The sequence below is a fragment of the Mustela nivalis genome (assembly GCF_964662115.1).
Source record: "Mustela nivalis genome assembly, chromosome: 19".
NCBI lineage: Eukaryota > Metazoa > Chordata > Mammalia > Carnivora > Mustelidae > Mustela > Mustela nivalis.
In genome coordinates this window covers 6050232-6078160 of record NC_139038.1, presented here as the reverse complement: position 1 = coordinate 6078160, position 27929 = coordinate 6050232, and the positions used below count along the sequence as shown (strand labels likewise).

General features: G+C 51.8%; 2 protein-coding genes across 24 annotated transcripts in view; one reads left to right on the top strand and one right to left on the bottom strand.

Moving 5' to 3' along the window:
* The window catches only part of TRRAP (transformation/transcription domain associated protein), a 113065-nt gene extending 106323 nt beyond the window's left edge, over positions 1 to 6742 (bottom strand). For 16 of the 22 annotated variants that reach the window (XM_082712679.1, XM_082712681.1, XM_082712699.1 and 13 more), the window contains exons 1-3: positions 6586 to 6742; positions 3886 to 4046; positions 3424 to 3473 (exon numbers count right to left, since the gene is read on the bottom strand). In XM_082712679.1, coding sequence (XP_082568805.1) covers positions 3424 to 3473; positions 3886 to 3985 — 150 coding nt within the window. In that variant the 5' untranslated portion in view covers positions 3986 to 4046; positions 6586 to 6742. Of the gene's footprint in view, positions 1 to 3423; positions 3474 to 3885; positions 4047 to 6089; positions 6284 to 6585 lie in introns of those variants that run through there. The other 6 variants (XM_082712694.1, XM_082712698.1, XM_082712683.1 and 3 more) reach the window with 3 other exon arrangements.
* A 3815-nt stretch (positions 6743 to 10557) lies between these two features.
* On the top strand, positions 10558 to 27580 carry TMEM130 (transmembrane protein 130). 2 transcript variants are annotated; one of them, XM_082712769.1, is made up of 8 exons: positions 10558 to 10832; positions 17561 to 17866; positions 19342 to 19501; positions 22738 to 22904; positions 23695 to 23779; positions 24912 to 25114; positions 26882 to 26994; positions 27365 to 27580. In XM_082712769.1, the coding sequence occupies exons 1-8, from the start codon at positions 10748 to 10750 to the stop codon at positions 27515 to 27517; spliced, it is 1272 nt and encodes a 423-aa protein (XP_082568895.1). In that variant the 5' UTR covers positions 10558 to 10747; the 3' UTR covers positions 27518 to 27580. The 2 variants fall into 2 exon arrangements, with proteins under 2 accessions (XP_082568895.1, XP_082568894.1); XM_082712768.1 differs by having other exon boundaries at positions 27329 to 27580.
* The last annotated feature ends 349 nt before the right edge of the window (positions 27581 to 27929 follow it).

Here is a 27929-nt window from a genome sequence, read left to right as displayed (position 1 = left end):
TAGCTGAGCCCTGCAGGAGGTGGGAGCCCGAGAGCAAGGGGTTCGGCTCTTACCATCACGGGCCTGACAGGCCCCTGAGGGAGGCAGCTGGGCAGTTAATTAAATACAAGTGTCTGAAACTCCAGACATGGATCTGGGCTGCAGATAGAGATATGGGGTTTTCTACCATTATAAAGTAATCTTGGAAGAGGAGTCTATGAAGGAAGAGAAGGTATAGACGAAAACCAAAAAAGTGTTGCCACAGGAGCCAAGAAAGAAAGTAGTGGAATTCTTAGAAGGTGGGCCTGAGCACTAGGCTCCCAGGTCCAACCCAGGGCTCCATTCACACCGAACACTGGTGGGAACAGCCCTCAGGTACCTCCCAGCCTCTCCCCAAACAGGCTGGGAATACAAAATACCCACATTCAAGGACTTAAGGAACAAGAAGATTCCCACTGGAATGTTATCACAGTCACCAAAAAATCAAGTTCATCAGCACTTGAGTCCATACCAACTGCTGCTTCCATAGGTTCCAAAACAGTTTCAAGTTCCTCTGATAAAAAAAAGATTCATTCAGCAAGCTGCCTGGTTATTCTGCCAGGATTTCAACTCAGCCCCCATCTTTTTGATCCAAATGAACTTTTCATGTGAATTCTAACCTGAAGGTTCCTTTATTTCCAGTCCTGAAAGAGGGCCCATAGAACCTTTACTTAGCCCACAAATTTATTCCTAAATGCTTAGTGAAATGTATTTAAGACTCCTGAAAGCACTGGGATTTTTCTTTTGTTAATTTCACTCACCTCATTCTAATATTCTGGGGGCAGCAATGGTGGTAATTTAGAATTACCTACTGCGGGTCATTCTAGTATTTAATTCTTTCAAGGGCTTAGTCATCTGAATTTCATGGAAGACCAATGTTTCTATCAAACAGATTTCCAAAGTCACAATTTTCGAAAGCCCCAAGTACATGGACTGCTTCACTGCCTTTTAGTTCTGTAAATTTAATCAATGTGTCTGTGACCAAAGTCAGAAATTAACTAGCTAACTGCCAGACAGGAGAGAAAGGGGCGGGACACTTAGAGCAGACAGCCCCAAGCCCACACGCAGAGGCCTCAAACAAGCGCTCCTTTCTGTGGGTTCACCAGCTCCCCATGACTTCATCCTCTCAAAGCCGCTGAGGCTATGGTTCTCACTTAGCAGTTCTTCCAAAAATGCAGAAGGCACGCCTATCACCTCCTCCCTCCCAGCTTTTTTTTTTTTTTTTTTGGCTTTTTTGTTTTTTGGTGTGTTTTTTTTTGTTGTTGTTGTTTTTTAACAGCTTGCGTTAGCAGCTTGGGCAGAAGAGAAAGCTCTTTAGCTCAATCTTGAAATATCTCAGGATTTTTTTTCCCCAGCTCAGTTCAAGGCAACAAGCCCTTAAAAACTGTCTACTTAAAATAAAACCACCAAAAAAACCTCCCACGGAACGGAAATGTTATCCAGTGCTACAGAGTAGGGCCCTGATTCATTCCCACTAGCATTTATTTGATCCTTTGTAATTCAAATGACCAAGCCAAAAGCTAAAAACATTTTATCTGCTATTCTTAATCACATTAACTGAGAAATGTTTTATTATCCCCACATCAAAAATAAGAAATGTTACCTTTTCTCCTGCCTATGAAACTAACAGCACAGAACTAACCATAAAGTTGGACAAAAAAAAAAAACCCCAAAAACAAAACGGAGAATGGTTTTCAGATGCTGAACAAGAAGCAGGGCCAGACCACAGTCTCCAGAAGGGGAGCTTATATGGCCACCGTGGCTCTCCGCCTGCGTCCCTCCGGACGTCCTGACTGGGGCTCAGCAGCGAGCCCTGCCAAAGTGAGGAGCTAATGAGAGTTCCAAGCAGCCCAGGTGGCCGGAATCTGCAAAGAAGAGCCCCAGAGAAACCGAACTATGGGCAATGGTCTTCTCTGAGACCTTGAATGAGGACTGGACTGCACGTGTAACTAAGATGAAGTAAGACCACCTGAACCTTACCAGACAGTTGACAGCTTTGGGACTGAGAGATCTGAAGAGGTGTAAGAGGCCCAGCAATGTTGTAGGATGATGGGGTTCCAGCCTGGACACAGTGCAAACACGCTCCTAACACCTCTTAACACCCCAGACATCTAAGGGCACCTGGGTGGCTCAGTCAGTTAAGGGGCTGCCTTTGGCTCAGGTCATGATCCCAGGGTCCTAGGATGAAGCCCCGAATTGGGCTCCCTGCTCGGCCCTCTCCCTCCCCCTGCTGCTCTGCCTACTTGAGCTCTCTATCAAATAAAATCTTTTAAAGAAACAAAAACGAAAAACAAACAAACAAAAAAACAAACCACCCCAGACATCTAGCTGAGGAAGACCACACCCTAGAAGACCTATTCTAGACCTCCAAAACAAGCCAAGCCTAAAATCAACCTCTGATGGTATCCATGCGGAGCTGGAGTTTGGAGGCTGAATCCCGCCAAGTTAGAGAGATCTGGTGAACACCTTAGCTTTCCACAGATCCTCTTATGCCACAGCATAAAGTCAAGCCTACACGTGTCCGAGGACATCAGCTAGGAACTGAACTGCCTATCACAATCAAAATATCAGTACTCTTCAGAGGAAGGTAACAGAATCCAGAGTCCCTATACTTCACATTTAGTATTTGCCATATTATCAAAAACTACTAGACAATGCAAGAAACAGGATAATGTGACCCATAGTCAGTAGAAACTAACCCTCATCTAGCCCAAATGTTGGATTTATCAAAGACTTAACGCAGTCATTATAAAACAGTCCAAGAATAATAACAACAACAAGACGATGTTGGTACATGATGATAATCTCTTGAAGAAGGGAAATCTGAAAGAACCAAATGGAAACTCTAAAACTAAAAGTACCAGAACTGAAACAAAAACATATAAAAAGTAAATTGAAACTTTACAGCCTCTCAGCCAACTGGAGAAGATACAGAAACAGTAAACCTGAGGGCAGATAATGGAAATCATCCGATCCAGAGAACAAAGGGAAGACTGAAGAAAAGTGAACAGAGCCCAAGGACCGCTGGGAAATCGTGGAACATGAGGCTCGGAAAGAGGAACTGGTCAAGGTCACGCAAGTGCTCTCAGTCCACAGTAACACCCCTCAAGTAATGAATCTACAATGTAAGTCTGAAGGCATCCTGAAAGTTTATGCCTCTCAAGATGGAAAAAAGTTTAACCACCAAAACCAAAGCAACATCCCTCAACATCATTTGAAGTTTACAGTCACTGCTGTGAAGAAGCTGGACAACACCATGCACACATCAAATTTCAGTTCTGAAATAACATAAATCACATTAACAGAATGATTTTTGACTCACTAGTAAGACTGACAAAGAAGCGACTGGCAACTTCCCATAAATATTTACCTCGTAATTAAAAAATATATACATTAAGCTCATACCTCAAAATTTTCACTCACTTCTTGCATCATTTTTAACTTTGTTTCATCAGCTGTGAATGATAATAGAACAAGTCGTCAGGTAATCGAAATTACATTAAGGATCTTCACAAAATTAATGGATTTAACAACTTAAGAGAAGCAATCAGATCTTATCAGTTTCACTGTCACAGTCCAACAGAAGGCACATAACTAGTTTCCCTACAACCAGTCACACACATTCACACTCTCAGATGTACGTGTGCATGCACAGACAAGGATACACACACGCATACACACACACACACACACACACGTGCCTCTTTGGGGCTCCAGGTAGTAATGTACATCACTTTGCTTCTCCACAAGGCAGAGAATGGGAAATTTAGGGTAAGAATATCTGTTCATCTCAATGTGTACATCATCTGAATTGAGATGAATGAGTCACGATAAAGCATTTCTTAATGACAAGAAGGATCAACTCACGTGTATTTACATCTGTGAGAGCTGCCACAAACTGAAGGTATTTTTTCATCAGAGTGGTTTGGTCAACCACCGTGGCCCCCTGTGTTGCAACAAATGCCATTTTTCTTTTGAGTTGGTTTGTTTCTCAAGAGAAAAGTATCAGGCCCATGAGGTCACCCAGCCTATGAAAAGAAGCATATGGTTAGCCAACTTATTGAAGGCACAGGCTCACCATTGTTATGAAAATCATATCTAAATGGCTGTATTAAGCTAACTACTTTTTAATTAACCCACAGTACTATTCCCTCTGCTTTTTTGAAAATAAAATTTACTTGCATCCATTTTTCCTATTAATTTCCAAACATGATTTTTATAAACAGAGTCTTTTCTCTCCCTTAACTGTTTATCCTTCTTTCCCTAGGCCAGGGGTGGGCAACCTCTCTGTAAGCCAGACAGTAAATATTTCAGACTTTGTGGTCTCTATCAAAACTACTCAGCTCTGTTACAGCCAGAAAACAGCCGTGGACCACATAAATGGAAGAGCATGGCTATGATCCATAAAACTGTATTTAGGAACACCGAAATTTGAATGTCATGTAATTCTTCACTTGATCTTAGCCAAAAGGCCGAGAAGCAATTGAATGTCATATAATTCTTAAATGCCATGAAACACTACTTTTTTTTTTTTTCAACTTTTCTCAACCATTTAAAAACGTAAAAATTCTTAGCTCGTGGGCCAAAAAAAAAGGGGTAGCTGAGGGGTACCTGACAGGCTCAATCTGTGGAACATGCAACTCTTGGTCTTGGGGTTGTAAGATCAAGCCCCACATTGGGTGTAGAGATTGCTTAAAAATAAAAATCTTGGGGTGCGTGGGTGGCTCAGTGGGTGAAGCCTCTGCCTTTGGCTCAGGTCATGATCTCAGGGTCTGGGGATCAAGCCCCGCATCAGGCTCTCTGCTCAGCAGGGATCCTGCTCCCCACGCCCCCACCCCCTGCCTGCCTCTCTGCCTCCCTGCCTACTTGTGATCTCTCACTGTCAAATAATAAAATCTTTCAAAAATAAAAATAAATATCTTAGAACAACAACAACAAAAGGGCAGCTGACTGGATTGGGCAACCTCTACAGGTGACTGGTTTTCACACTTCAGTGTGCATTAAGATCACCAGATGCCAAAGGTGAACCTCCAAGCACTACCCAGAAACTGGTTCAGTGACCGGGCCCGGGGAAGCTGTAGATTTTGCTTGCAGCTAGCACAACGTAGGCACTTAGGAAATGCTGCCTGAATGAATGAATGAATGAATGCTTCAAGTTGCTGAGGACTACACTGGAAGAACCACCTCTCCCGGCTCACACCTGCATAGAGGGAGACCTGGTTTCTGCTTTAAGAGCTCACAAAAGTATCTTGAGATACTTTTACACATCCTCCTTGTATATATAACCGTTTAATTCCACTCGGCATCAAAAGGCAGCTTCATGACTTCATTTTCTCCTCCTTTTCTGCAGGCCTTTCAAAAGCCCTCCCTACAGGAAGCCCTCCCTTAGCGGCTCACACTTCTGTTCCCAAGTGACGGGGACACCCTGACTCCACGCAGCCTCTTCGGGCCACTCTCTTCGAGACACCAAAAGCACGTCTCCCATGCAGAGAAGACGCCAACCGCTGCTCTCTCGCCCTCCTCCGACTCAGAGCAGGAAAACTCTCCGAGACTGAAGAGAGGCACCCTGTCAGCCCCGCTGGATGACCCGACGACTGCTTCCTCTTTGAGGACGCACGCCCTCCGCCAAACACGAATGCACCCCCACCCCCACCCCATCCCTGGGGACCCAAGAGCAGGGTCAGGGCCTCTCCGTGCCTACGAAACTTGTGGTTGTGCCCAAACTCCTTAAAAGCTTGAACCCCCTCTTTCACCGAAGTCAGTTCACTCTTGCATTTCCCGGGGCCCCAAAAGGCCAGGCCCCGCGTTCCTGCCGGGCCGTGGGGGGGTTGGGGGGGGAGGCGTGGGCCTGAGAAGGGAAAACGGTCCATCGCGCCTGTCCGTGGGCGAGCGGCTCGAAGACGCCGGGGGCCCAGGGCCTGGCCTCCGTCGAGCCCCCTCGTCCCGGCCCAGGTGGAAAGGCCGGCGCCGCGCCCGCGCACGGACGGACAAACGGCCCCGCCGCCCCGCCCCACCGCGCCGAGCCTGAGGCAGCGCCGCCGGGCCAGAGGGGGCGCTGTCTTGGCCGCTACCTTCGCTCTCCGCGCCGGGCCGGACCAGCCAGGGGCCTGCGTGGAGGCCGGGGGGTGCCAGGCTGGCCAGGGGACACTTCTGGGGGTACGGGGCCCCAAACCCACACTCTCTCTCCCAGGTCTCAAACGGCTCGCCGTTTCCCTCCTTTTGTCGCCGTCTCCGGACACCCAGCGTCCGCCCTCCAGGCCGCGGTACGGCGAGCGCCGAGGGCCAATTCTCGCGCCGCGAGCCCTCCGCCTCCCGGAGCTCCTCAGCGCGCCCAAGCAGCGGGAGGCTACAGGGCGGCCGCCGGCTTCGGCCTGCCGGGCTGGGCACCGGTGGGTACCGGGAGGGGATGGCCGGGTGGAGCGGGCGCAAGGAGCCTACCACTGTCGCTGCGCGGAGCCGCCGCGCCGCAGAGGCCTCCCCACGCTGGGGACCCGCCGCACCGGCCCGGGCCTCCACGCGCGCCTCCCGGGGCCGTTCCGCCGCCCTCTCGCGCCGGCCCGCGCTTACCCTAAGCTCGGCGGCGGGCCTCCTGCAGACCCAGCCCGCGACCCCCAGCGAAGCCCTCGCCGCCGCCGCCGCAGCCACCGCCGTGCAGTCCCGCCCCCGCTTAAAGCGGCCGCGCCCGCCGCGGGAGAAATAGGTCCGGGCGCGCCGCCCCCAAGTGGGTGCGGCCTGGGCGAGCGGCGGGAGCGGGGAGGGGCGTTACGTCCGGTCGGACCCGCTCGGCCCTTTAAACCTCCGCCTGGGGGGCGGGGCCGCCCGCATGGCTGGAGAGGCCGCAGGTGCCGGCAGTCTTGGGGCTCCTTCTGCCCTAAATAGGCGCGTAGGAGCCAGGTCTGGGAAGGGTAGGGAAGGGACGGCGGGGGCTGCGGCAGGGCGGCGGGCACCCGAGGAGCTCCCTTAGCAGGCGGCGGTCGGGCCCAGGCAGAGTCCATCCCTGAACTGAATGTGGCAGTCCGGGCGGGTTTCCCCCCTCCTTCCTTCCTCGGCTCGTTTTTAACCAGTCGAAAAGGGGAGGAGGCAAGCAGGCTGGAGACAGAGGAGTCCCTGTATGCAAAGGAAAGCCCTGATGTTCTGCTCCGAGATGGTCGGCCTGATCATCTGTTCTGCAGCTGCATCACCGAGGCTGGACCGCCGACGATCTCTGTCAGCTCCTACCTGGCGGGCAGATGTCTCTGGCCAGGACAGACCAGTGATGAGAAGAAAGGGGAGTGGGCCCTGATGCCTACTGAGATGGCGTGGGCAGGGCCAAGACGCCTTAGAAGAAAAAAGTACTGTTGAGCCTTACCTACGACTCCATCTAGAAGAGTGGTTGAGTAGTGAGCGGCTCCTGGTACCCCATGGTTACCATGTTAGATGGACAGAGCATTAAAGTGATGGCCTATCTCCACCACCTCCATTACCTGGTTCCACCACCTACCCTTTCCCAACAATATCTTACCCTCCCCTACATCATCACTAAGTTACCAAAGTCTTGGTGTTCCCTTCACAGAAAGATACATTTCATACTTTGCAATAAATGCAGCTTGCAACAGCTGCAATGTATCTCGGAAGAAAGGCGCCCTATTCAGAAGCATGCTCCTTACTTGTTTAAAAATGTTGCTACTCAAGAACAACCTTCTGTTGAACTGCCAGGATTTTACATCAATATATTTCATATCACTTGTTTCTTCCCTGGGAGAAATAAAATGGGTCAGAATAACTTCCCCCGCCCATGGAAAAAGTACTTGCAAGCAGAATCCTCTCTGCTCCTTAGCAACCCCCCACCCCCAAAGTAATAGCTCCAAAACTGGGGAAGGTTTAGTAATCTGAGAGCTGAAATCAGTGCACAGTTGTTTCATATTGTTCCCTGGAAAGGGGGTAGAGAAAAAAGCAGAAAGTAGACAAATCTTTTGGTAAGTTTCAGATGAACTGCACATGCTAAGGACCTACAGTTAAGCCTAGCTCTAATGTTGGCTAAATTCCTGCACTTCCCATGGCCCTAGCTTCTAACAAAGTACCCAAAATGCTGTTTGATTTTTGTCTGCTTTCTTGTCAGAGACAGTGTCAACTCTATCCCTATCAGGTAAATTAGATCACACCACTCCTCTGCTTAAAACCCTCCAAAGACTTTTCAGCTCATCCTCATTCCCTGGCCCTATGTACCTCCCAACCTCACTCTTCATGTTTCTAGCTGCTGTGGCCCTGCTGTGCCTCAGGCCAACCTAGGACCTCTGGAATGTTCTTTCCTCAGAGGCACAGAGCTGACTCCTTGTCATCCTTGATGAGCTCAAATATCACCTCCTCTGAGACAACTTTCTTAAGGCCCAGTGTAAGAAAACCACTGCTCCTACCACCACCCCCATTCGCTATCTCATAATACTATAATACTGTAATAATTTCACCAGGGGAAATACTCAAAATGCTGTATTTCCCCTCAATAACCTTGTAATCTGAACATCAGTTTTAGGGTGGCCTTTGCAGTGGCTTCTGTGACATAGTACTACTACATATAGTAGTCACAAGACTATCTGTGACTACTATAAAATTATTCAATGCAATCAAGTTATACATAAAAACCCCTAATCTTATTATTTTCTTTTCTGCATCTAGTTCGTTTTTAATAATTTTTTTTTAGAGATTTTATTTGAGAGAGAGCTCGTGCATGCGCATGAGTTGGGGGGAGGGTCAGAGGAAGAAGCAGAACCCTGTGCTGGGCACGGAGCCCCAACTCAGGACTCTGAGATCATGGCCTAAGCCAAAGGCAGATGTTTAACCCGCTGAGCCACCCAGGTGCCCCTAAAAAATTTTTTTTAAAGATTTTATTTTTAAGTGATTTCTATGCCCAACATGGGGCTCAAACTTAATGGCCCTGAGGCCAAGTCACGTGCTGTACTCACTGAGCTAGCCAGTGCCCCCGCATTTAGTTTGTTTTAAAAGCCACTAATAACCAGACCTTTGAATAATGTTAAATAATGGGGCACCTGGGTGGCTCAGTGGGTAAAATCCTCTGCCTTTGGCTCAGGTCATGATCCCAGGGTCCTGGGATGGAGCCCCACATCGGGCTCTCTGCTCCGCGGGAAGCCTGCTTTCTCCTCTCTCTCTGCCTGCCTCTCTGTCCACTTGTGATCTCTGTCAAATAAATAAAATATTTTAAAAAATAAAAAAAAATAATGTTAAATAGTTAAATATTTGAAACTCGGTTTATAACCTTAACATTTTTTCCCACACCACAATTTTCTCCTCAGTTCCTGATGTACTAGCGACACTCTCCCAGGTCTGTAAGCAATTCCATCGACGACAGCAAATACTGATCATATGCACTGTCCCAAGCACTGTTGTACATGTTAACTCATTTGTCCTAAGCACTATTGTACGTGTTAACTCATTCGATCCTCATAGAGTAGGAACGATTAACATTTTAAAGGAAAGGAAAATGAGGGACTCAGAGGAAAGTGACTTTCCCAAGGTCACATAACTCTCAGAAGGAATCCAAAGTCTTCTGCTTCCTAGGCCTGGTATTGTCCCCACGATGTTGACTGGGGCTACTGAGGCGGGTAGGGGGATGACGCCTGTCTAGCACTTTCAACTCTCCTTGGGGGGGTGGGGGGCTCGGTCAGATGTTACCCCTCCCTTAGGGTGCCATGGCAGTGTGGCCAGTGAGCCAGCCCATCCTCTGTGGAGGCCACCGCTGTCCCAGAGACAGAGGCTATACCCGCAAGTGTCTTCACTCCCATGCTGCGATTCAAGTCGTGGTCCATCCGAGCCCACCAGGCAAGGTTCGTCCAACCTCCCTCCCTTACCCAAGTACAGGCTTAAGCAAAGGCAGAGGTGCGACAAGGATCCAAGCCGCCAGCTTCCAGTCTTGGAAGACAAGACAGGACAGCCACCTTCTAGAAGGAAAGACCTGCTTCACTCTACTATGGCGGGTGGAAGTGCCAGCACAGGCCAAAGACGGGCCTGGTCACCCCTCACTGCGGCTGTCTGAGTCTCACAAGGCCCTCAGTGACACCCTAGCCGCAGCTGTGGCCACGAGCAGTTTGACAGCAGGGACAGAGAGGGTAAACTGAGGAATGACCTGAGACTCGGCAGAGGTGCTTGACTCCCTCCCTAGGAGGGATATGGGGGCTTGCAGTCCCTCTGCCCAGCGCCTCGCACGCAGTGGGGGCTCCACGGGAATGAGTCGCTCTCCAAATCGTGTGCGTCAAGAGGAGATATGGCAACTGGAGAAGAACCCAAAGGGGCCTGCGCACGGCTTTGCAGCGGGGCGCGCGCCTCTGGGGACGCTGAGTCAGAGGCTGCGGGCGCGGACGCGGGGAGGCGGCGCAGACTGGAGGAGCGCAGACCCGGGGAGGGGAGGATGGTGGGGAGAAGAGGGGCAAAGGGAGGAGAGAAGAGAGGAGGGGAGGGGGCGCGGGAGGCGGCGCGCGCTCGGGAAGGCCGTGGGGAAAGGAGGGGCACGGCGAGGGGAGGGAGGGGCGCGGGGAGGGGGCGCGGCTGACGCGGGCCGGGGTCGGCGCGGCGGGCTGTGGGCGGCGGCGGCGCGCAGCGACACAGCGTCGCGAGGCGAGGACGAGCGAGCGCCGCTCCCGCACCTCCCCGCATAGCCCGCGCCGCGCGCCGGGAGGAGCGGTCGCAGCCTCCGACTCAGCCGCGTCCCCTCCGCGCTCCTGCCGCTGCCGGCGCAGCCATGGCCCCGGCCTTCTGGCCGATCCTCAGCCGCGTCCTTTGGCTCGCCTGCCTCCTGCCCTTGGCCCCGGCTACGGTGGCCGCAGGTAAGGCGCTGCGCGGGCCAGCCGGCCACCCCACGGCAGCCGCAGCGCGACCGGGGCTTCGGGGCGGTCCAGCCGTGCGCCCGGAGCGCACCTCCCTCCTCCCGGGCAGCCTCTGCAGCGCGCAGCCGAGGGGAGCGTGGCCAGCCTGCCCCTCGAAGCCCTCTCTTCTCTCCCTCCATCCTTCTCCCCAGAAGTCGGCCCCGCACTCGAGGGGTCTCCCGCGCTCCTCGGTTCCTGCTGCCACCTCCAGATCGGCCCTGTCCTGGGAACCGCGCGCGGTGGCCGGTGCACCCATGCGGGTGCCCAGGGGGGGGCCTCGCAGCCGCTGGGAGGTGGGGCTGGGAGGACGATGCGGGGAGACCGGGAATGTGCGGGACCCGTCATCACGCCACAGCCCCCCAGGGAACGTGGACAGGTTGTCCGCCGAGCAGCGTCTTTGCCTTTAAATGTCATCTTATCTGGAGAGGTTTTCCACCCTGTGTTGGCTTCAGGGAGGCTGCCATTTCGTCTTTGGAATGGTTTCCAAAATGGACCCCGAGCTGACAGGTTCTGCTGGGTGCCCCCCCCCCGCCCCCCGCTCCACCGGGCCGTGCTTCTATGCGCTCTACTTCCCCACCGCGGAAAGGCCAGCACCAACCCTTCGGCCACATTTTGGCGACAACAAAAGGATCCGGATTGGAGAGTAGTTGGGGGACAGGTGGGAGGTGGGCAGCTCTGGTGACGTGCGCGTGTTAAATTGACAACATTTTCCATTATGTCCCTTCCCCAGCCCTCCTCCCCCCAAGAATGGTAGAAAGAGGAAGCGATCTAATGCCAAATCGTGTAAGACAATGGAAAAGGTAAAAATAAAAACCTGCATTTTAGGGACGAATTAGGAGAATTTTGTGGGAATTGTGCTTGGTCAGGATTACCTGCTTCCCTCCTGGAATTTTCATGTAGAGATGGGGGTCTCTTGCCCATTGGGTTTACATGTATCTGGGAATAAATGATCACCATGGCCTGAACTGCAAACCAGAAAAAAAAAAGTACATTAATTCTTTGGAAGTCATGTGTAGTTCCCAGCCTGGCCTATTCATGATATGATGAAAATAAGCCGGGAACGAGGCTGGGGAGCGTACCTTCTCCCTCACACACAGGTTCAAAACAGAGACTTGGAAGCCCTTTCGTCTTCCTGGGGTCTGGGTCAGCCTGAACTGGACACTTCCCACACTAGAAGTCAAAGTCAGAGTCCAAGGACTGGACCATTCAATAATTCCAGATTATGTAGTTCAGACTTCCAAGGTCCCTTGGGAGGTGTTTGGGGCTATGCACATGTACAGTGTGAAAGAGCCGATGTGACCATTTTCTAGAATGTTCAGGGTCCCACATGCGTGGGAAGGTGTGCTCCAAGGGGAAGCCTACAGCACCTGTTAGTGAGTGAGTGTGGCTCCTGTGGGTCAGGCTTCGTGGCAGTTGCCACTTCGCCTTTTGCTTTGGCCCTTTCAGCTCTGGGTCACTCAGTGCCCCCATGGAGCCCCGTACGCCCCTCCCTTAGCTGCTGCTCTGTACTCCATGGCCATGTCACCTGGGCTCCCAAACCTGGAAAGATAGGTTTGGATGGGTAGGGCAACAGGATCTGGGCTTGGTTCCTTTAGCCACAAGTGGCAAAGCCTTCACGGTCCATTTCAGCTTGGATGCCGTGGGCACTTCTTAGAGCCCGAAGGAAGAAAGGAGTGGCATTAACCAGGGGCTGTGAAACATATGCTTGAAAAATAAAAGCTTGGAAAAAAAAGTGCCCTTGAGCCTCCCAATGTCTGGACAGGTGTGGGGGCTCCTAGGAGCTGGGCCAGCCTCTGCAGCAAGGGAACTCTAGCCACAGCCCCTCCCCCCCACCCCTCCTCCCAGCCAGTCCATCCCCCTGGCAACGGATCTGCGTAGCGCTGACACGCGCCTGTCTCCAGTCCGCTGCAGATGCTGGATGGCCATTAGCATGCAGCCGAATGTCCCTGCCACCTGCCAGCCTCGCTCTGGCCCACGCTCCTCCTCGCCTGGGGGGACGGGAGGGAGCAACAGGGAAATGGGAGGGAATGGCCCCTCTTTCTGGGAAGCCTGGCCAAGTGCTGCCTCACAGCCAAAGGGAGGGAGTGGAGAACTCAGCCCAGGGGAGGGGGGTTGGGTACAGATTTGCTTGGTGACTCCAGGCTGTCACATGGGGCCCTCAGGGGATTCAATGTCCCTCAGTGTAAAATACGCACTGTATTTTCTTGCAGAAATTTCTGCCATAACATCTGGAATTCTCTCTTGGGGATTAAGATACTACAGGTCCCTTTGTCAGTGCCAGTCCAGACGACTTCACAATCCAACATACGGCTCTGGGGCAGGGGATTCAGAACAGGCAATGTGTGACAAAGGGAAAGGCTAGAGCAGGAGTCCCCAGTAGGGACAAACAACACTGCCTAAGGGTGAAGGAGATGCAGCTTTGCTGTCCCAGCTTTGCTGAGTCTACCAAGTCTCTAGTAAGCTCCCTGAGGGCAAGAAGTATGTCCTACACTTCTGGGTTCCCCTAACACTTGTGGGGTGGGGGACAAGGGGCTCAGTCAGTACCACCTGACTGAACAGTCTCTTGGGGCAGTGCTAGGTGGGCTGGTCCCTCTGCCACACTCCTCTCCAGGAGCCTTGGGCAATAGCAGTATTAAATGCGTGCTATGTGTCAAGCACTTTGCTGGGCGCATGGGGAATTGACAATGACCCCTGCCCTCCAGGAGCTTGCAGGGTGGCAAGGGAGACAAAGAAACCTTCATGCCCATGTGAGGTTGGGACCACTGTGTGCCCAGGCTGCTTGGAGAGCACTGAGAGGGAAAGGGGTTCAGGGAAGCTTTCCTGGAAGAGATTATATCCATCGACATGTAGGTAGAGAGGGGCAGTGGGGACAGCATGTACAAAGGCCCTGAGGTTAGGAAGGACCGAACAAGTTGGGAGAGCTGCAAGAGTTAAAGTGGCCAGCCCCAGCATGGATGTGCCAGAATGTGAGTTTGGACTCCACACTGAGGCCGGTCCATGAACACATTAGGTGTAGAGGGAGCTCCTTGCTGGTGGGGGTTGGGGGTAGATGGTGCTGAGAGAAGGGAGGACTGGAGGCCGAGCACCAGGGCCAAGGATGAAGCAGTAACTATGGCTGAATGCTGGCTAGTCATGATGGAGAGGAAAAAAACATGCTCAGATGGGAGGAGTAGTGGCAAAGGACCTGGGATTGATTGATTCATGGGACAGCTGTTGCTCTGGCCCCAGTGGAGAGCCAGGGCTGAAAATGGTAGGTGTGGGGAGGGGAGAGCCCTAGACCAGCACTGTCCAGCAGAACATGGGGTGATGAAGGAAAAAGTCTACATCTGCCCTGAAGGGTAGTTACTAACCCTATCTGGCTCTGAAGCACTTGAAATTGTGGCTAGTGCAATTGAAGAACTGAATTTCCACTGTTGGTTCAATTTAAGTAATTAACTTTGATCAATTTAAGCGTAATTACATGTGGTTAGCAGCTCCTGTTTTGCTCAGTGCAGATCTGGAGCCCAGAAAGTAGGTCTAGGGGGCGCCTAGGTGGCTCAGTGGGTTAAGCCTCTGCCTTCAGCTCAGGTCATGATACGTGGGTCCTGGGATCGAACCACGAATCAGGCTCTCTGTTCAGCAGGGAGCCTGCTTCCCCCTCCTCTCTCTCTCTCTCTCTCTCTCTCTCTCTCTCTGCCTGCCTCTCTGCCTACGTGTGATCTCTCTGTCAAATAAATAAATAAAATCTTTAAAAAAAAAAATGAAAGTAGGTCTAGGTTACTTGGTTCCGCCAGCATTTAGGAGGCATCCGAAACTAGGAGAGCAGGTGCGAGTGGCCAGGAAGGTGGGTAGGAGTGAGGGAAATGAGCGGAGAGGGGCTTGGGCCCCCCCCCCAGCCTTCCATCTGTGTCCCCTCTTCTGGTGAGGTGTATGTTCGTACAGGCTGGACACTCTGGAACCTGCCGCCCTTCAGAAACCTCACCTGAAGAAGAAATTTATAAATCATAACCAAATCGTCACCAAGACGTGCATGAGTGCGACTGGCAAGAGTGAGGGGGTTCTGGGAATCAAGATCTACCTGCGTGGGGGACACCTGGGTGGCTCAGTGGGTTAAAGCCTCTGCTTTCGGCTCAGGTCATGGTCCCAGGGTCCTGGGATCGAGTCCCGCATCGGGCTCTCTGCTCAGCAGGGAGCCTGCTTCCCTTCCTCTCTCTGCCTGCCTCTCTGCCTACTTGTGATCTATCTGTCAAATAAATAAAGAAAATCTTTAAAAAAAAAAATCTACCTGCTTGTGGTGCCTGGCTGGCTCAGTCAGTACAGCATACGACTCTTGATGTCAGGGTAGTGAGTTCGAGCCTGTGTTGGATGTAGAGATGGCTGAAAACCAAAATCTTTAAAAAAAAAAATGAGAGGAAAAAAAAAAAGATATTCCTGCTTGAGGGCTTATCATACCCAGAGTGAAATTCACATTAGTGTGACCTCGGACATGCTTTAGATGTGTTGTCCTATGAAAATAAAATAATTCAAAACTGTGTGCAGAGTGGGATTATGTCACATTGAAATGCATGAAAAAGAGATATGAGGACAGGAGTATGGTTGCACCTGTTTTGTGGAAGTAGGATAATGGGACATTTCTAATATTCTTTTTTTTTTTAAAGACTTTATTTATTTATTTGACAGAGAAAGATCACAAGTAGGCAGAAAGGCAGGCAGAGAGAGAATCAGGCTCCCTGCTGAGCAAAGAGCCTGGGGCTCGATCCCAGGACCCTGAGATCATGACCCAAGCTGAAGGCAGTGGCTTAACCCACTGAGCCACCTGGGTGCCCCTTCTAATATTCTTTACACAGATGTATGTATTACTTTCATGGATGAAAGAAAGCTTATTTTATAAATCTTACTTTGTTTAGATAATAAAATGTTATACACAAAGTGAAGCAGTTGAAGAATAATGACTTAGGAAAAGACCCGCGATATGGAATTGAAAACAACAATGATAGAATACAGAATTCCAAATTATGAGCATGATTTTTTTTTTTCAAGAAAGAAATGTGCACATACAGTAACTGTGCACACAACCCAGTAACTGGGTTGTTACTGATTATTTTTAATAGAATTGTTTAAGTTTTAATTTTCTATTTTCTCTATTTTCGGGTTACAATTAGTTTTACTTTCCATGCGGTAGTCAGTTGGGAGGGGTTGGTATTCATAAAGGGCCGTGACCCGACCTCCAGCCCATATGCTCAAGGCCCTGTTCTCTGTTAGGATCCCTCAAGACCTGATTCCCAGGTTCCCAGTAAGAGCCGCATCCCTCATGTTTTAGTTCAAGTTCCCTGAGGAGTGGAACAGCTGCAGGTGCAGCGTTGGCCCCAGTGGGAAACCCAGAGGTCATTTAAGAGCAGTGAGCATTGGGGTCCAGTGACAATGAAGATATTCCATATCTTTACTATTGAGTACTTGAAATACAGATACAGGGGGGACTGGCGGTGGGGGGGGGGGGGACAGTGGTGACCTGGGTGGCTCAGTCTGTTAAGTGTCTGCCTTCAGTTCAGGTCATGATCCCCGGTCCTGGGATGGAGTTGGGCTCCCTGCTTTGTGGGAAGTCAGGTTCCCCCTCTCCCTGTGCCCCTGCCTGCCCATGCTCTAGCCAGCACACTCTCTCTCTCTCAAACAAATAAAATCTTAAAAAAAAAAAAAAATGCAGCTACTGTGGCTAAGAAAGTGGGTTCTAAATTTTGTTTCTTTGTAACTGAAACCTGCTGTGAAGATCTAGAATGTTTTCCTTTACATTCAGAAGAAGGCTTGGTTGGGGAGCCTGGGTGGCTCAGTGGGTTAAACCTCTGCCTTCCATTCAGGGTCATGATCTCAGGGTCCTGGGATCTCTGAGATGGAGCCCCACATCGGGCTCTCTGCTCAGCGGGGAGCCTGCTTCCCTCTTTCTCTCTGCCTGCCTCTCTGCCTACTTGTGATCTGTCTGTCAAATAAATAAATAAAATCTTTTAAAAAAGAAGAAGAAGAAGAAGGGTTGGCTTGAATCACAGTAGACTTTGTCCCAGGGTTGCTCTATCACTGTCTAGGCTTTTGGCCTCTAAGAGGCTCCAGACTTTGCGATTTCAGATCGGAAATTTTGTTTGACATGGAAATACTAGTCCAAAGGAGTGGGTAATAGAGGGCTTTTTTTTTTTTTTTGGCAGCACCCAAGGGGGTCCCTCCTATGACATACATTGGCAGTCATTTTCATAGCTAAGAAACAAGTCTGGCCAGGTCAGGCCTGGGCTCTGGAGGGCCCTGCTTGGCTGGCTTAAAAAGAAAATCTCTGGACTCTGGACTCACCTGGGCCCGGGGTTGGAATCCCAGCTAACACTGAACTAGCCACATGACCCTTAGGCAAGTCACTTGTGCGGGCTGAGCCTCAATTTCTCCACTTATAAAATAATAAGAGAGGGGCTCAGTGGGTTAAAGCCTCTGTCTTCGGCTCAGGTCATGATCCCAGGGTCCTGGGATGGAGTCCCGCATCGGGCTCCCTGCTCAGCGGTGAGCCTGCTTCCCCATCTCACTCTCTGCCTACTTGTGATCTCTGTCTGTCAAATAAATAAATAAAATTTAAAAAATAAAAAAAATAAAAAATAAATAAGAGAAGCCAGCCCGGAGGGTGACGGTGGGTTCCTTGCCACACCTGTCCTGAAACACAGTCTTTGTCTCTGGACTTCTAGGGCTGTATGAGCTGCACCTCACCACCGATGGCCCTGCCACCACGGGGGCAGAGGTGACGATCACAGCTAGCCTGGTGGCCAGTGACAATGGCAGCCTGGTCCTGCCCACCAACACCCGCCTCTACCACTTCCACTGGATCCATACCCCGCTGCTGCTCACAGGGAAGACCGATGAGGCTCTCAGCTCCACCATCCGTGCCGTGGGGACCGTGCCCGGGGACTTCCCAGTCTCCGTCTGGGTCACCGCTGCCAACTGCTGGACATGCCCGCCTGTGGCCAGGAGCCTCCTTGTCCTCCCCATCACAGGTGAGGAACTTTCCGGTTTGCTAATTGGCCTTCAAACTCCTGCTGCAGAAAAAAACCATCCATGGGGCGCCTGGGTGGCTCAGTGGGTTAAGCCGCTGCCTTTGGCTCAGGTCATGATCCCAGGGTCCTGGGATTGAGTCCCGCATCGGGCTCTCTGCTCAGCAGGGAGCCTGCTTCCCCGTCTCTCTCTCTCTCTCTCTCTCTGCCTGCCTCTCTGTCTACTTGTGATCTCTGTCAAATAAATAAAATATTAAAAAAGAAAAAAGAAAAAAGAAAAAAAAACATCCAGTCTGATTAGTGATGGTATGAACAGGAATCGGACTCGTGGTCCCTTCTCCATTATCTGTGTTGGAATGGACGCTTAAAGCACATGTTGCTACTGGGGCTGGCAGCTGATCGATACGTTTCAATGGTTATGCACTATTTCAGTCTCTGGTCTGTTCATTCTCGCCCCTCCAGCCTCCCGCCCTAACACTCCTCTCTCCTTCCAGGAAGTTCCCCCCTCTCTCCGAGTTTACAATCTGTCAAAGAATTTGTCTTCAGGAAGTACATTTCCATTTGGGTAATGTTTTATGCACAAATATGTTCATTGAAGTGGTGTTTGTAACAACAGAAGAAAATATTAGCCAAGCTAAGTTTGCAACCATAAAGGGACTGGTTAAGTATGTGGATATAATTTGTATGATGAATAACAATGACATTTACAAAGACTTTGTGATGTCCCGAGGGAATGTTCCTGCTTATAAAATTTTAAAAAGCAAAACACAAACTTCTATAACCAATTTGCTTAACTGTGTTTAACATATATATGTATATGTAATGTGCATCTTTATTAAATATGTACACACAAATGTTTTGCAGTTCTTCAAACATCAACAAAAGTTGTGTTTGAATGACTGGCAGTTTCTTTTCATCCTACATTTCAGCATTTTCCCAAATGAGCTTTATTGAGCACACCGTACTTTCTGCATTTGGGGTGAAAAAAATCAGCTCTTAATTTTCTTTTTTTTTTTTTTTGGTAGAAAAGGAGACACAGAACTGTGATCCTTACCCAGTTCAGCACATTGGGTGTGATCAGTAGAAGTGCTAATTTTTTTCTAGATGCATCTAATAATCTGAAATCTCTCTTGAGAATTTCTTTCAAAGCCTATGCGTTTTCTCCTGGTCCTGGGCATCTTTTATGCCAGAAAGTTCGGGATCCTGGTGAAAGTGGCGTAGGTGCAAGGCAGTGCGTGTGGCGTGTGCTGTGAGTCTTAACCAGTGTCCCAGGGTCCCAAGCAGCAGGGTAAAGATGCGGGGGCTGTGCATCTCTGTGCTCAGTGACCTGCAGGGTCCCCTCCTGCCTCCACTCAGCTCTGACAGCCAGAAGGTCCCAGTGGGGACAGGCTGTCCTGCCAGCTGGCCTGTGAGGTCATCCCTTGGCCCCGCCTTCCCGCCCCCTTGGGGGACTCACCTGCTTATGATCTCTCTCCCAGAGCTCCTTGTGGGGAACCTCGTTGTCACCCAGAACACCTCCCTGCCCTGGCCCAGCTCTTACCTCACCAAGACAGTCCTTAAAGTTTCCTTCCTTCTCCATGACCCGAGCAACTTCTTCAAGACGGCCTCATTTCTCTACAACTGGGACTTCGGAGACGGGTATGTGCTTCCCCACTGATGCCCCAAAGCCTTGGCCTGCGGTTGGTGGCCCCACAGTCCCACGCGAAGTGCTCTGTACTTTCCCACCCTTACCTCTTCACTCCTTCTCACTCCAGACATTCCTTCCACACCTGCTCTGTGTCAAGCATGGGGTAGGGACCAGCATGAGCCGGTCACAAGACCTGCCTCCCAGGTGCCTATAACCTGGTAGGGGAGGTCACTGGTGCTCCAAACATCCCTTTAAGAAAAATCAAAGTAGGCTTTTTCTCCATTTGACTCTGGAAGGACCTATTTGGCTGATGGAACCTGCAATTATACACATGTGGCAGAACTCTGGTGTTCTGGCTTCGTTTCTCCTGACTTCTCCTCTCCGTACAAGTCTGGCTGGAAGAGGCAGGTCAGGGAGTGGGTCTCAGGGACAGAGCCCAGGCAGCCCACAGACACTCTGATCTCCTCTGAGGGTAGTGCTCTGCTGAGACCCCTCAGTCCATTTCGGTCCCCTCGAGTCCCTGGCTGATGGTCCTTCCTACTATATCCCATATGTTTCCACCTTCCATTGGTGGAAGCCAACTTCCTCCAGCCAATTTCCGTTGGCTTCCTTAAGACACTTCTCAGGTTTGCAGAGAAACACAGACCAATCTTTCAAGTTCATGGAAGGCTTAGTAATCCTTCTTGTGCATCACTCCGCACCCCCATGGGACTTGACAGGCTCAACATGCTTTCTTACGTACAGTAATAACTTAGAAAACAAAGTGGGGACTCCTAATTATAGCAAAAATAGTACATAAACATAGGATCACACTTACTGGAAATGGACAAGACCCTGTGTGAAGAAAACTGGAGCTACTAAGATGTATCCAAGATTTTTTAAAGATTTTATTTATTTATTTGGGGGGGGGGGGAAGACCCCAGAGTGAGAGTAAGAGGGAGAAGCAGACTCTGTTGAGCAGAGAGCTGGATGTAACACGTGGTCAGTCCCAGGACCTTGAGCTCATGACCTGAGCTGAAGGCAGACACTTAACTGACTGAACCATGCAGGCACCCTGACTAAGAGGTCTTAACGATTTGAGTAGATGTGTTATGTACACCATGTCCAGGATGGAAACTTAATCTTGCAAAGATGTCCATTTCCCTCTAGTTATCCCATAAGCTTGATGAAAGTCCAATAAATACTCCATTTAGTATAATTGTGGAATGTGACAAAGATTCTACAGTTCATCTAAATTTGGTGTTTAAGTATGCACATATATACACCCATATGCGTATGCATGAGTGTATATATACATATAGACATGTATAAAAATATATGTCATTATAAACATACTTGTGGTTTCATAACCTAAAGAACATCTGGAACATCTGTCACAAACCAGGGGACAGGTTCTATACTAACTAGGAGCATTTCTTTTCACATTAAATACTTTATTCACTATTTTTACTATAATGGGACATTCTTTGACTAGCCAATGAAACAAGACAAGAAAAAGAAATACAAATGCTGTAAGGGAGGAGATAAAAATCATCACACACATAGATGATCTGGGAAACACCAGAGACTCAACTGAAAAATCTGAGAACTAAAAAGAGATTTTCATGATATGGCTGGTTAGAAAACAAAGATTCATAGCCTTTCCATATGATGGCAATAGGAAAAGAACTTTTACAATAGTTATAAAACAGGAAAACTAAGAATAAACTTAGCCCAAAATGTTAGGGTTTATGTAAATAAAACTCCAGATTGTACCTAGAACCTTTAAAAAAAAATGAAGAGAGAATGCCTCAATATTGTCAGAAGGAAAAAAGATCAGAAAAGCAGAATGATCAGGGCGCCTGGGTGGCTCAGTGGGTTAAGCCCCTGCCTTTGGCTCAGGTCATGGTCTCAGGGTCTTGGGATCAAGCCCCGCTTGGAGTTCTCTGCCCACCAGGAAGCCTGCTTCCCACTCTCTCTCTCTCTCTGCCTACTTGTGATCTCTCTCTGTCAAAAAAATAAATAAAATCTTAAAAAAAAGAAATGAAAAGCAGAAAGCTGATGAGGGAGGATGGGGAGAAGTAGAACTGCATACATAAATGTATTTTCTAAGCCACAAATAGGGGCACCTGGCTGGCTCTATCAGTAGAGCTTGCAACTCTTGATCTCTGGGTTGTGAGTGTGAGCTCCATATTAGGTGTAGAGGTTACTTAAAAGTAAAATTTTTTAAAAAGTCACAAATAATTTGCAGCAACCAAAGGCTGCTCAACAGAACAGACCAGAAAAGGCAGACACAAACGTGAGTTTATACACACATCTATTATATGGTAACAGTGGTATTTTCTAGCCAGTGAGTAAAGATAGATTATTTAATAAATGGCACTCAGGCAGTTGGTTAACTATTTAGAAGAAAAACAATCTTATCCTTAACAAAAGCAATTCCAGATAGACTGAAAAATCAAATATAAGGAACCAGGACTAGATTAAAATGTAAACGATTCCCTGCAGTTGGATAATTTGGCAGTGGGGAAAGCATTTCTAAGAATAGAGAAACAGAGGCAGAAACGAGGAAGGAAAAGAAAATGCTAGATTTGGCTCACTAGATTTAAAATCTGAGTATGAAAGAAGTAAATCAAACCACAAGGCGAAAGTTAAACTGGGTTTAGAAAATATTTAGAAGATATTTAATGGGCTAAACTTCATATATAAAGAGCATTGAGAAATCAACAAAGATTTTCTTTATTATTAGATTTCCTTTTGAACTAATTCAGGTAATTGCAGGAAAAAGCACGATATTATACACTTTACATGTCACATCGTAACCTATGATGGAGATATGATTTTGTGTTACAGATGAGAAAAGTAAGACTGAGAGTTTTACAGACAGGAAATCTAAAACTGAGATTCAAAGCCAAGTATGTCCTAATTCCAAAGTGTATATCTTTTTCCCTCCCAGGATTGTCCTTGTCTCTAATGCAGGGGCTCTTTTAGATTTCTGGTGGAACGGGACAGAGCACTTCCTGGCAGGTGACAGGCCCTTGTTGCTGGGAGGTCTCCCACCTGTCACTTAAAAGCACAAAGATGACCAGCAGCCACTTCACCCAAGCATGGCTGACCTTGCATCCTGGCTGGCTCTGGGGGGTGCTGCTGTGATGATGTCCGGTTTGCTCACAAGTCATTGGTAGCTGAGCCTGTCACTCCACGGACACCCCTGAGTCTAAGAGGCCATGTGAGTCACTTCTGTCATCTCCCTCCTGTCACCTTACAGCACCCAGATGGTGACTAAAGACGCTATGGTCTATTACAACTATTCCATCATCGGAACCTTCACTGTGAAGCTCAAGGTGGTGGCTGAGTGGGAACAGGCAACGCAGAATGCCAGGAAGGGCATCATGCAGAAGACAGGCGACTTCTCTGCCTCGCTGAAGCTGCAGGGTGCGTTTCCGGGGCGTCTGGCCCCCTGGGGAGCCCTGGGCAGCAGCACTCTTTCTGGGATTGGAGCCCATGAAGTTCAGAGTGACTCCAGCTGGGCACCGGGCGGGGCTGAGCTTGGATGCCCATCCTCTCTTCGTGTACCCCGGGCAGCCCTCTGAGCAGTTGGCCACTATCCCCACTTCAGAGGGGGCACTGGAGGCCACGGAGGAGGTCACATGGCCACCAAGGGGCAGAGCTGGATTTGAACCCAGGCCTGCCTGCTCCCAGAGCCCGAGCCTGTAGCCAGACACTGTGCTGTGAGCCAGTGGGTCCACATGGCTCTTTGTTCTCGGGCCACACTGGCGTCCTGCTAGGGACTGTCCTGTTGGGGCAGCGACAGCCTTGGTCTCCTGAAGAGAGGAGATGCCCAAACCCACCTTTCCCTGACTTTGGCAAGAGGGGGTGCTTGGGCAGCTGTGGCCGCTTTCTGAGCTGTGCTGCAGTGGGTGTGAACGGGGTGCTGTTTTCCCCGCATCGCACGGGTGGGGGTGATCCAGAGCTAGCCCTCCGTCCTGGTTACCAGAGCCCCGCCAGCTTCCCCCAGCATCCTCACTCTGAGCAGCTCCAGCACCTGCTGCTATCGGGGACGGGGTGGGGGGCGGCGGCGGAGTGGGACTCGGGCATGCCCTGGACAGACCTGCGACCCTCACCTCGGCAGAGACCCTCACAGGGTGGTGGTCACACAGCCCGGGGAGCTCTGAGACCACTGTCCTCGGCCACCAGGTCTAATGGCGCCCTCTCTGCCTTTCAGAAACCCTTCGAGGCATCCAGGTCTTGGGGCCCACCCTCATCCAGACCTTCCAAAAGATGACAGTGACCTTGAACTTCCTGGGGAGGTGAGTGAACCCCAGAGACGACCGAAGGTGATTTGTTGCCCTGCCCACGCTCTCTTCCGTGGATGAGACTGAGAGCTCCATCCCCTGGGGGAACCCCGAGTTTGGGGGCCAGTGGAAGCTTCTGCCATCTTGCCCGCAGCCCTGGGAGAGTTGCGGGCGTGGCTCCATACTTGAGATCCAGGGGTCAGGGCACAGGCCCTTTGGAGCTGTCTGCAGTGTCAGTATCAAGGCAAATCAGGCGAGGAACCAGGTGAAAAGCCCTCTCTGCGTGTGGCTCAGGCCTGCCTCCAGCCCCCAGAAAGTCACCTCGGCTGGGAACCAGCCCAGCTCTTGGCAAGAACAGCATTAAGCTGAGGATGTAGAAGTCGGGCGCGTTCTTTGAACGAGGGTGGGTGGAGCCTCAGAGGTCAGTGGTCAGGGCTCAGCCCTCCAGGAACTCTGCCTGGGGGGACCGGCCCCACCCCTCAACTCAGGGCCTTGACAGAGGAAGCAAGGCTTGATGGGGAGCAAACAACACAGCCAAGAAAAGAAAAAGATGAGCCGTGGGGCTGGGGGAGGTTTCTAAAGCTTGTGGGGACCTTTGTGGGCAGGTGCTTGGGACTTGAAGAGTGGGATGGGAAGCCCTTTGGGCTTGGCAGATCCAATGGCTGAGGTGGCAGGGGTGTGTTTTCCTTGGGCCTGGGGTGGCCTGCTCCACATTCCTGAGATGGACCTATGCTTTCCAGCTCCTGAGCCTGGGCTGGGGCAGGTGGATGACCCTTTCAGATCCTATTCAAATGCCACCTCCTCCAGGAAGCCTTCCCTGACTTCCCCATCCAGAATGTGCCCACCTGTCCCCTGTGCCTCCACAGCCACCCTGTGGGTCCCTGGAGCAATCATCCTGCCTCTGTGCCTATCTCTGTTTGCCTTACTAGCCTGGCACTCCCTTGGGGTCTGGGGGCGGGGGGGGGCATCTTTTATTTACCACTGTGTTCTCTGGGTCTGGAAGGGGTGAAGCAGAGGCCAGGACAGCTAGGTGTTTTGTCCTGAAAAGGACACTGAAGTTCACGGCTGTCTGGCCTTTCTCAGCCTTGGTCTGTGCTCACATTGCTTGCTGAGCCATTGCTGAGAACCCACCCCCATTTCCCTGCAGCCCCCCTCTGACTGTGTGCTGGCGTCTCAAGCCTGAGTGCCTGCCGCTGGAGGAAGGGGAATGCCACCCCGTGTCGGTGGCCAGCACGGCCTACAACTTGACCCACACCTTCAGGGACCCCGGTGACTACTGCTTCAGCATCCGGGCTGAGAACGTCATCAGCAAGACACACCAGTACCACAGGATCCAGGTGTGGCCCTCCAGTAAGTGACCTTCCCGGCCACCACCGCCAACATGCGAGCCAGCCCCCCAACGCGAGAATCCTCACCAAACCTACTGGCCCAACCAAACACCATTGACTCTATGCCCAGACCTCCCCCAGCCCACCCGTGCCGTCACCGGCCAGCCTAATACCCCTTGGTTCTACCAACACCAGCCCCATGGCCCATACCAACACCCAGCGTGACCACACAGCTCTGCTGCCATTACCACACGCACTCCCGATGGCCTTTCTGGCACCTTCCAGACCCGGGAGACACCACCATCCCCACTCCTCCCACCAGCCCCGCCACGGCCATCTGCACCCAGGTCCTCGATCCCATGTTGCCCAGCAGCCAACAGCTTTAACTCTTGCTTGCTGCCACTATCACGGTCCCCGGTGTCCCCATCAGAAGCACTCCCCCATGATCACAAGCCTCCCTCCTCCGCCGTCACCCTGATCCTGGCACTGTTGTCACCACTAAAACCAGCCCTCAGGGAGTGGGTGCCGCTCAGCAGTGAAGTGGGGTCCCTGTCATCTGTCAGGACCCCTGGCCACCTCCCCCGGAATGTCCTTCCCCGAGTCTCCGTCAGACCCGGCCCCTGGCTAGTCACCGGATTAGCTGATGTTGGCTGAAGTTCTACCCTTCTTTTCCAGGGGTGGGAGCTCTTCTGTGACCCTAGAAAAGCACTTCCTTCCATAGAGGAGAAAGTGGGATCCCAGAACCCTAAGGGATGGTGTTTCAGGGGCCCAGCCAGGTCACAGCCCTTAGGGTGCACACGGCAACCTCGCCAGTCACTCTCGTCGCCCGGATTGGACCCACAAGTGCACCACTGTCCCCCCCGGTCTCCCCAGTCCCTGTCTGAGCCATTGGGCAGACACTGTGCTCCATTCTGAGCCCCGGCTGGCCTTGTGGACCTCCCTGAGGGTCTGGGGCCTTGCCTCCTCCAGCCCCTCCTGGGCGCTGAGTGCCCCAGAGCCCCCCAAATCCTGCAGAGGAGACAGCTTTCCAGGTCACCTGTGCTGCCTTTTCCTGGGAAGCAGAGCCTCCTGGCACACTGCGGCATCCACAGCAGGGGCAGGGTAGAGGAGGGAGGAAGGGGGAGGGGGGCCGCATTTGCCGATCACCTGCCATGCCCCTGGCACACGCACACCCCTCCCCTTGTGGCAGCCCTGAGGCAGCCTCGTGGGTCAGCATTAGCCATCGGGGAGTCTGGTCAGAGCCGGGATTCGAACCCAGGACCGCCTTACTGCAGACCCTGGGTTCTCCCTGTTTCCCCATGCACCTTCCTGACTCAGGGGGTCAAGGGGTGGAGCCTAGAGGTGGCGGAGGGCAGACAGCCACAGCAGGTCACAAGGCTCCGGTGTGTCCTCACAACACGCCTTCCCGTCTCCAAGGCAAGTCGCCCGAGTGAGGGTGGCGAGGCGACTGTGACTCTTGGATGGCCGGGTCATGGCTCCTGTCCTGTGCTATTCATGAGGGCAAGTCATTAAGTCTGGCCCACTCTCAGGGGGTGGGGGACTTAGCTGCCCCTCTTGAAAGTGACCATCCAGTAACATGTGGCCATATTTTAAAACCCTAACGCACCTCTCCTTGGTTTTTGTAGACTCCCTAGATTGGCCCATTGGGGATTGGCCTAGTTGGGATCCACATGCCTAAGTTAAAAATAGCTCTGGTGGGGTTTGACTGGTCTGTCCCCCACTGCGGTCTGAGAGCTGGCCTTCCCCGCCAACTCCCCAGACCCATGACTTCACCGTGTCGCACTCCCAGGCATCCAGCCGGCCGTCTTTGCCTTCCCGTGCGCCACGCTGATCACCATGATGCTTGCCTTCATCATGTACATGACCCTACGGAATGCCGCTCACCAGAAGGACATGGTAGAGGTGGGTGCTCACGAGGGGGAGGGGGGCTGGACCGCTGGGCCCTAGCCAGAGAAGGGTGCGTGGACGTCACAGCGAGGTCCCAGGGCTGGGCACGATGTGCCCGAGACATTCATAGACCACGCTGAGTTGGGCCCTTCCCATCTGACTGACCGCTGTGCTCAGCCCTTGCCAGCAGCTGGGCCCCGGGGAGGGCACCTGGAGGAGGGAGGCGCCAGGAGCGGAGAAGCCAAGGGCACAGGGCAGCACCGCGAGCCTCCAGGCAGCTGAGCTCGTAAGGCCCAGGTCAGAGCACTGGCAGGCGGGTGATTGACCCGTGGGGTTTTGTTCACCATAGGTGGCTGATTTTGACTTTTCCCCCATGTCTGACAAGAACCCGGAGCCTCCCGCGGGGGTCCGCTGCTGCTGCCAGATGTGCTGCGGGCCCTTCTTGCTGGAGACTCCCTCGGAGTACCTGGAAGTCGTCCGCGAGAACCACGGGCTGCTGCCGCCCCTCTACAAATCCGTCAAAACGTACACCGTGTGAGCGCCCCCCCGCCGGTCCCGTCGCGGCTTTAACTGCGGACAGGGCGGGGCTCTGCGGACAGGGCGGGGCTCTGCGGACAGGGCGGGGCTCTGCGGACTGGGCGGGGCGCGCCGCCGAGCAGGCGGGGCTCCGGGGGCGGGGCTGTCCTCCCCGCTGGCCATCCATCTGTGTCTCCAGCTGCCACCACGAGCCTCCCGCAGCCCCACACCCCTGCCACCCGTCCATCTGTACAGTCCGGCCTCTGCTGTGAGCCCCTCTCCGTCCGCCCTTCCTAACCCCTTGCCTTTGAAGAGCCCCAGGTGGGGCCCCGATGTGCCATGGGGTCCCTCCGCTCTCCCAGGGGTGCCTGGCTGCCCCTCACCCATTCCTCCCCCCACGTTGGCCCTTCTGCTGTCCGTCTGGGGTCTGAGCT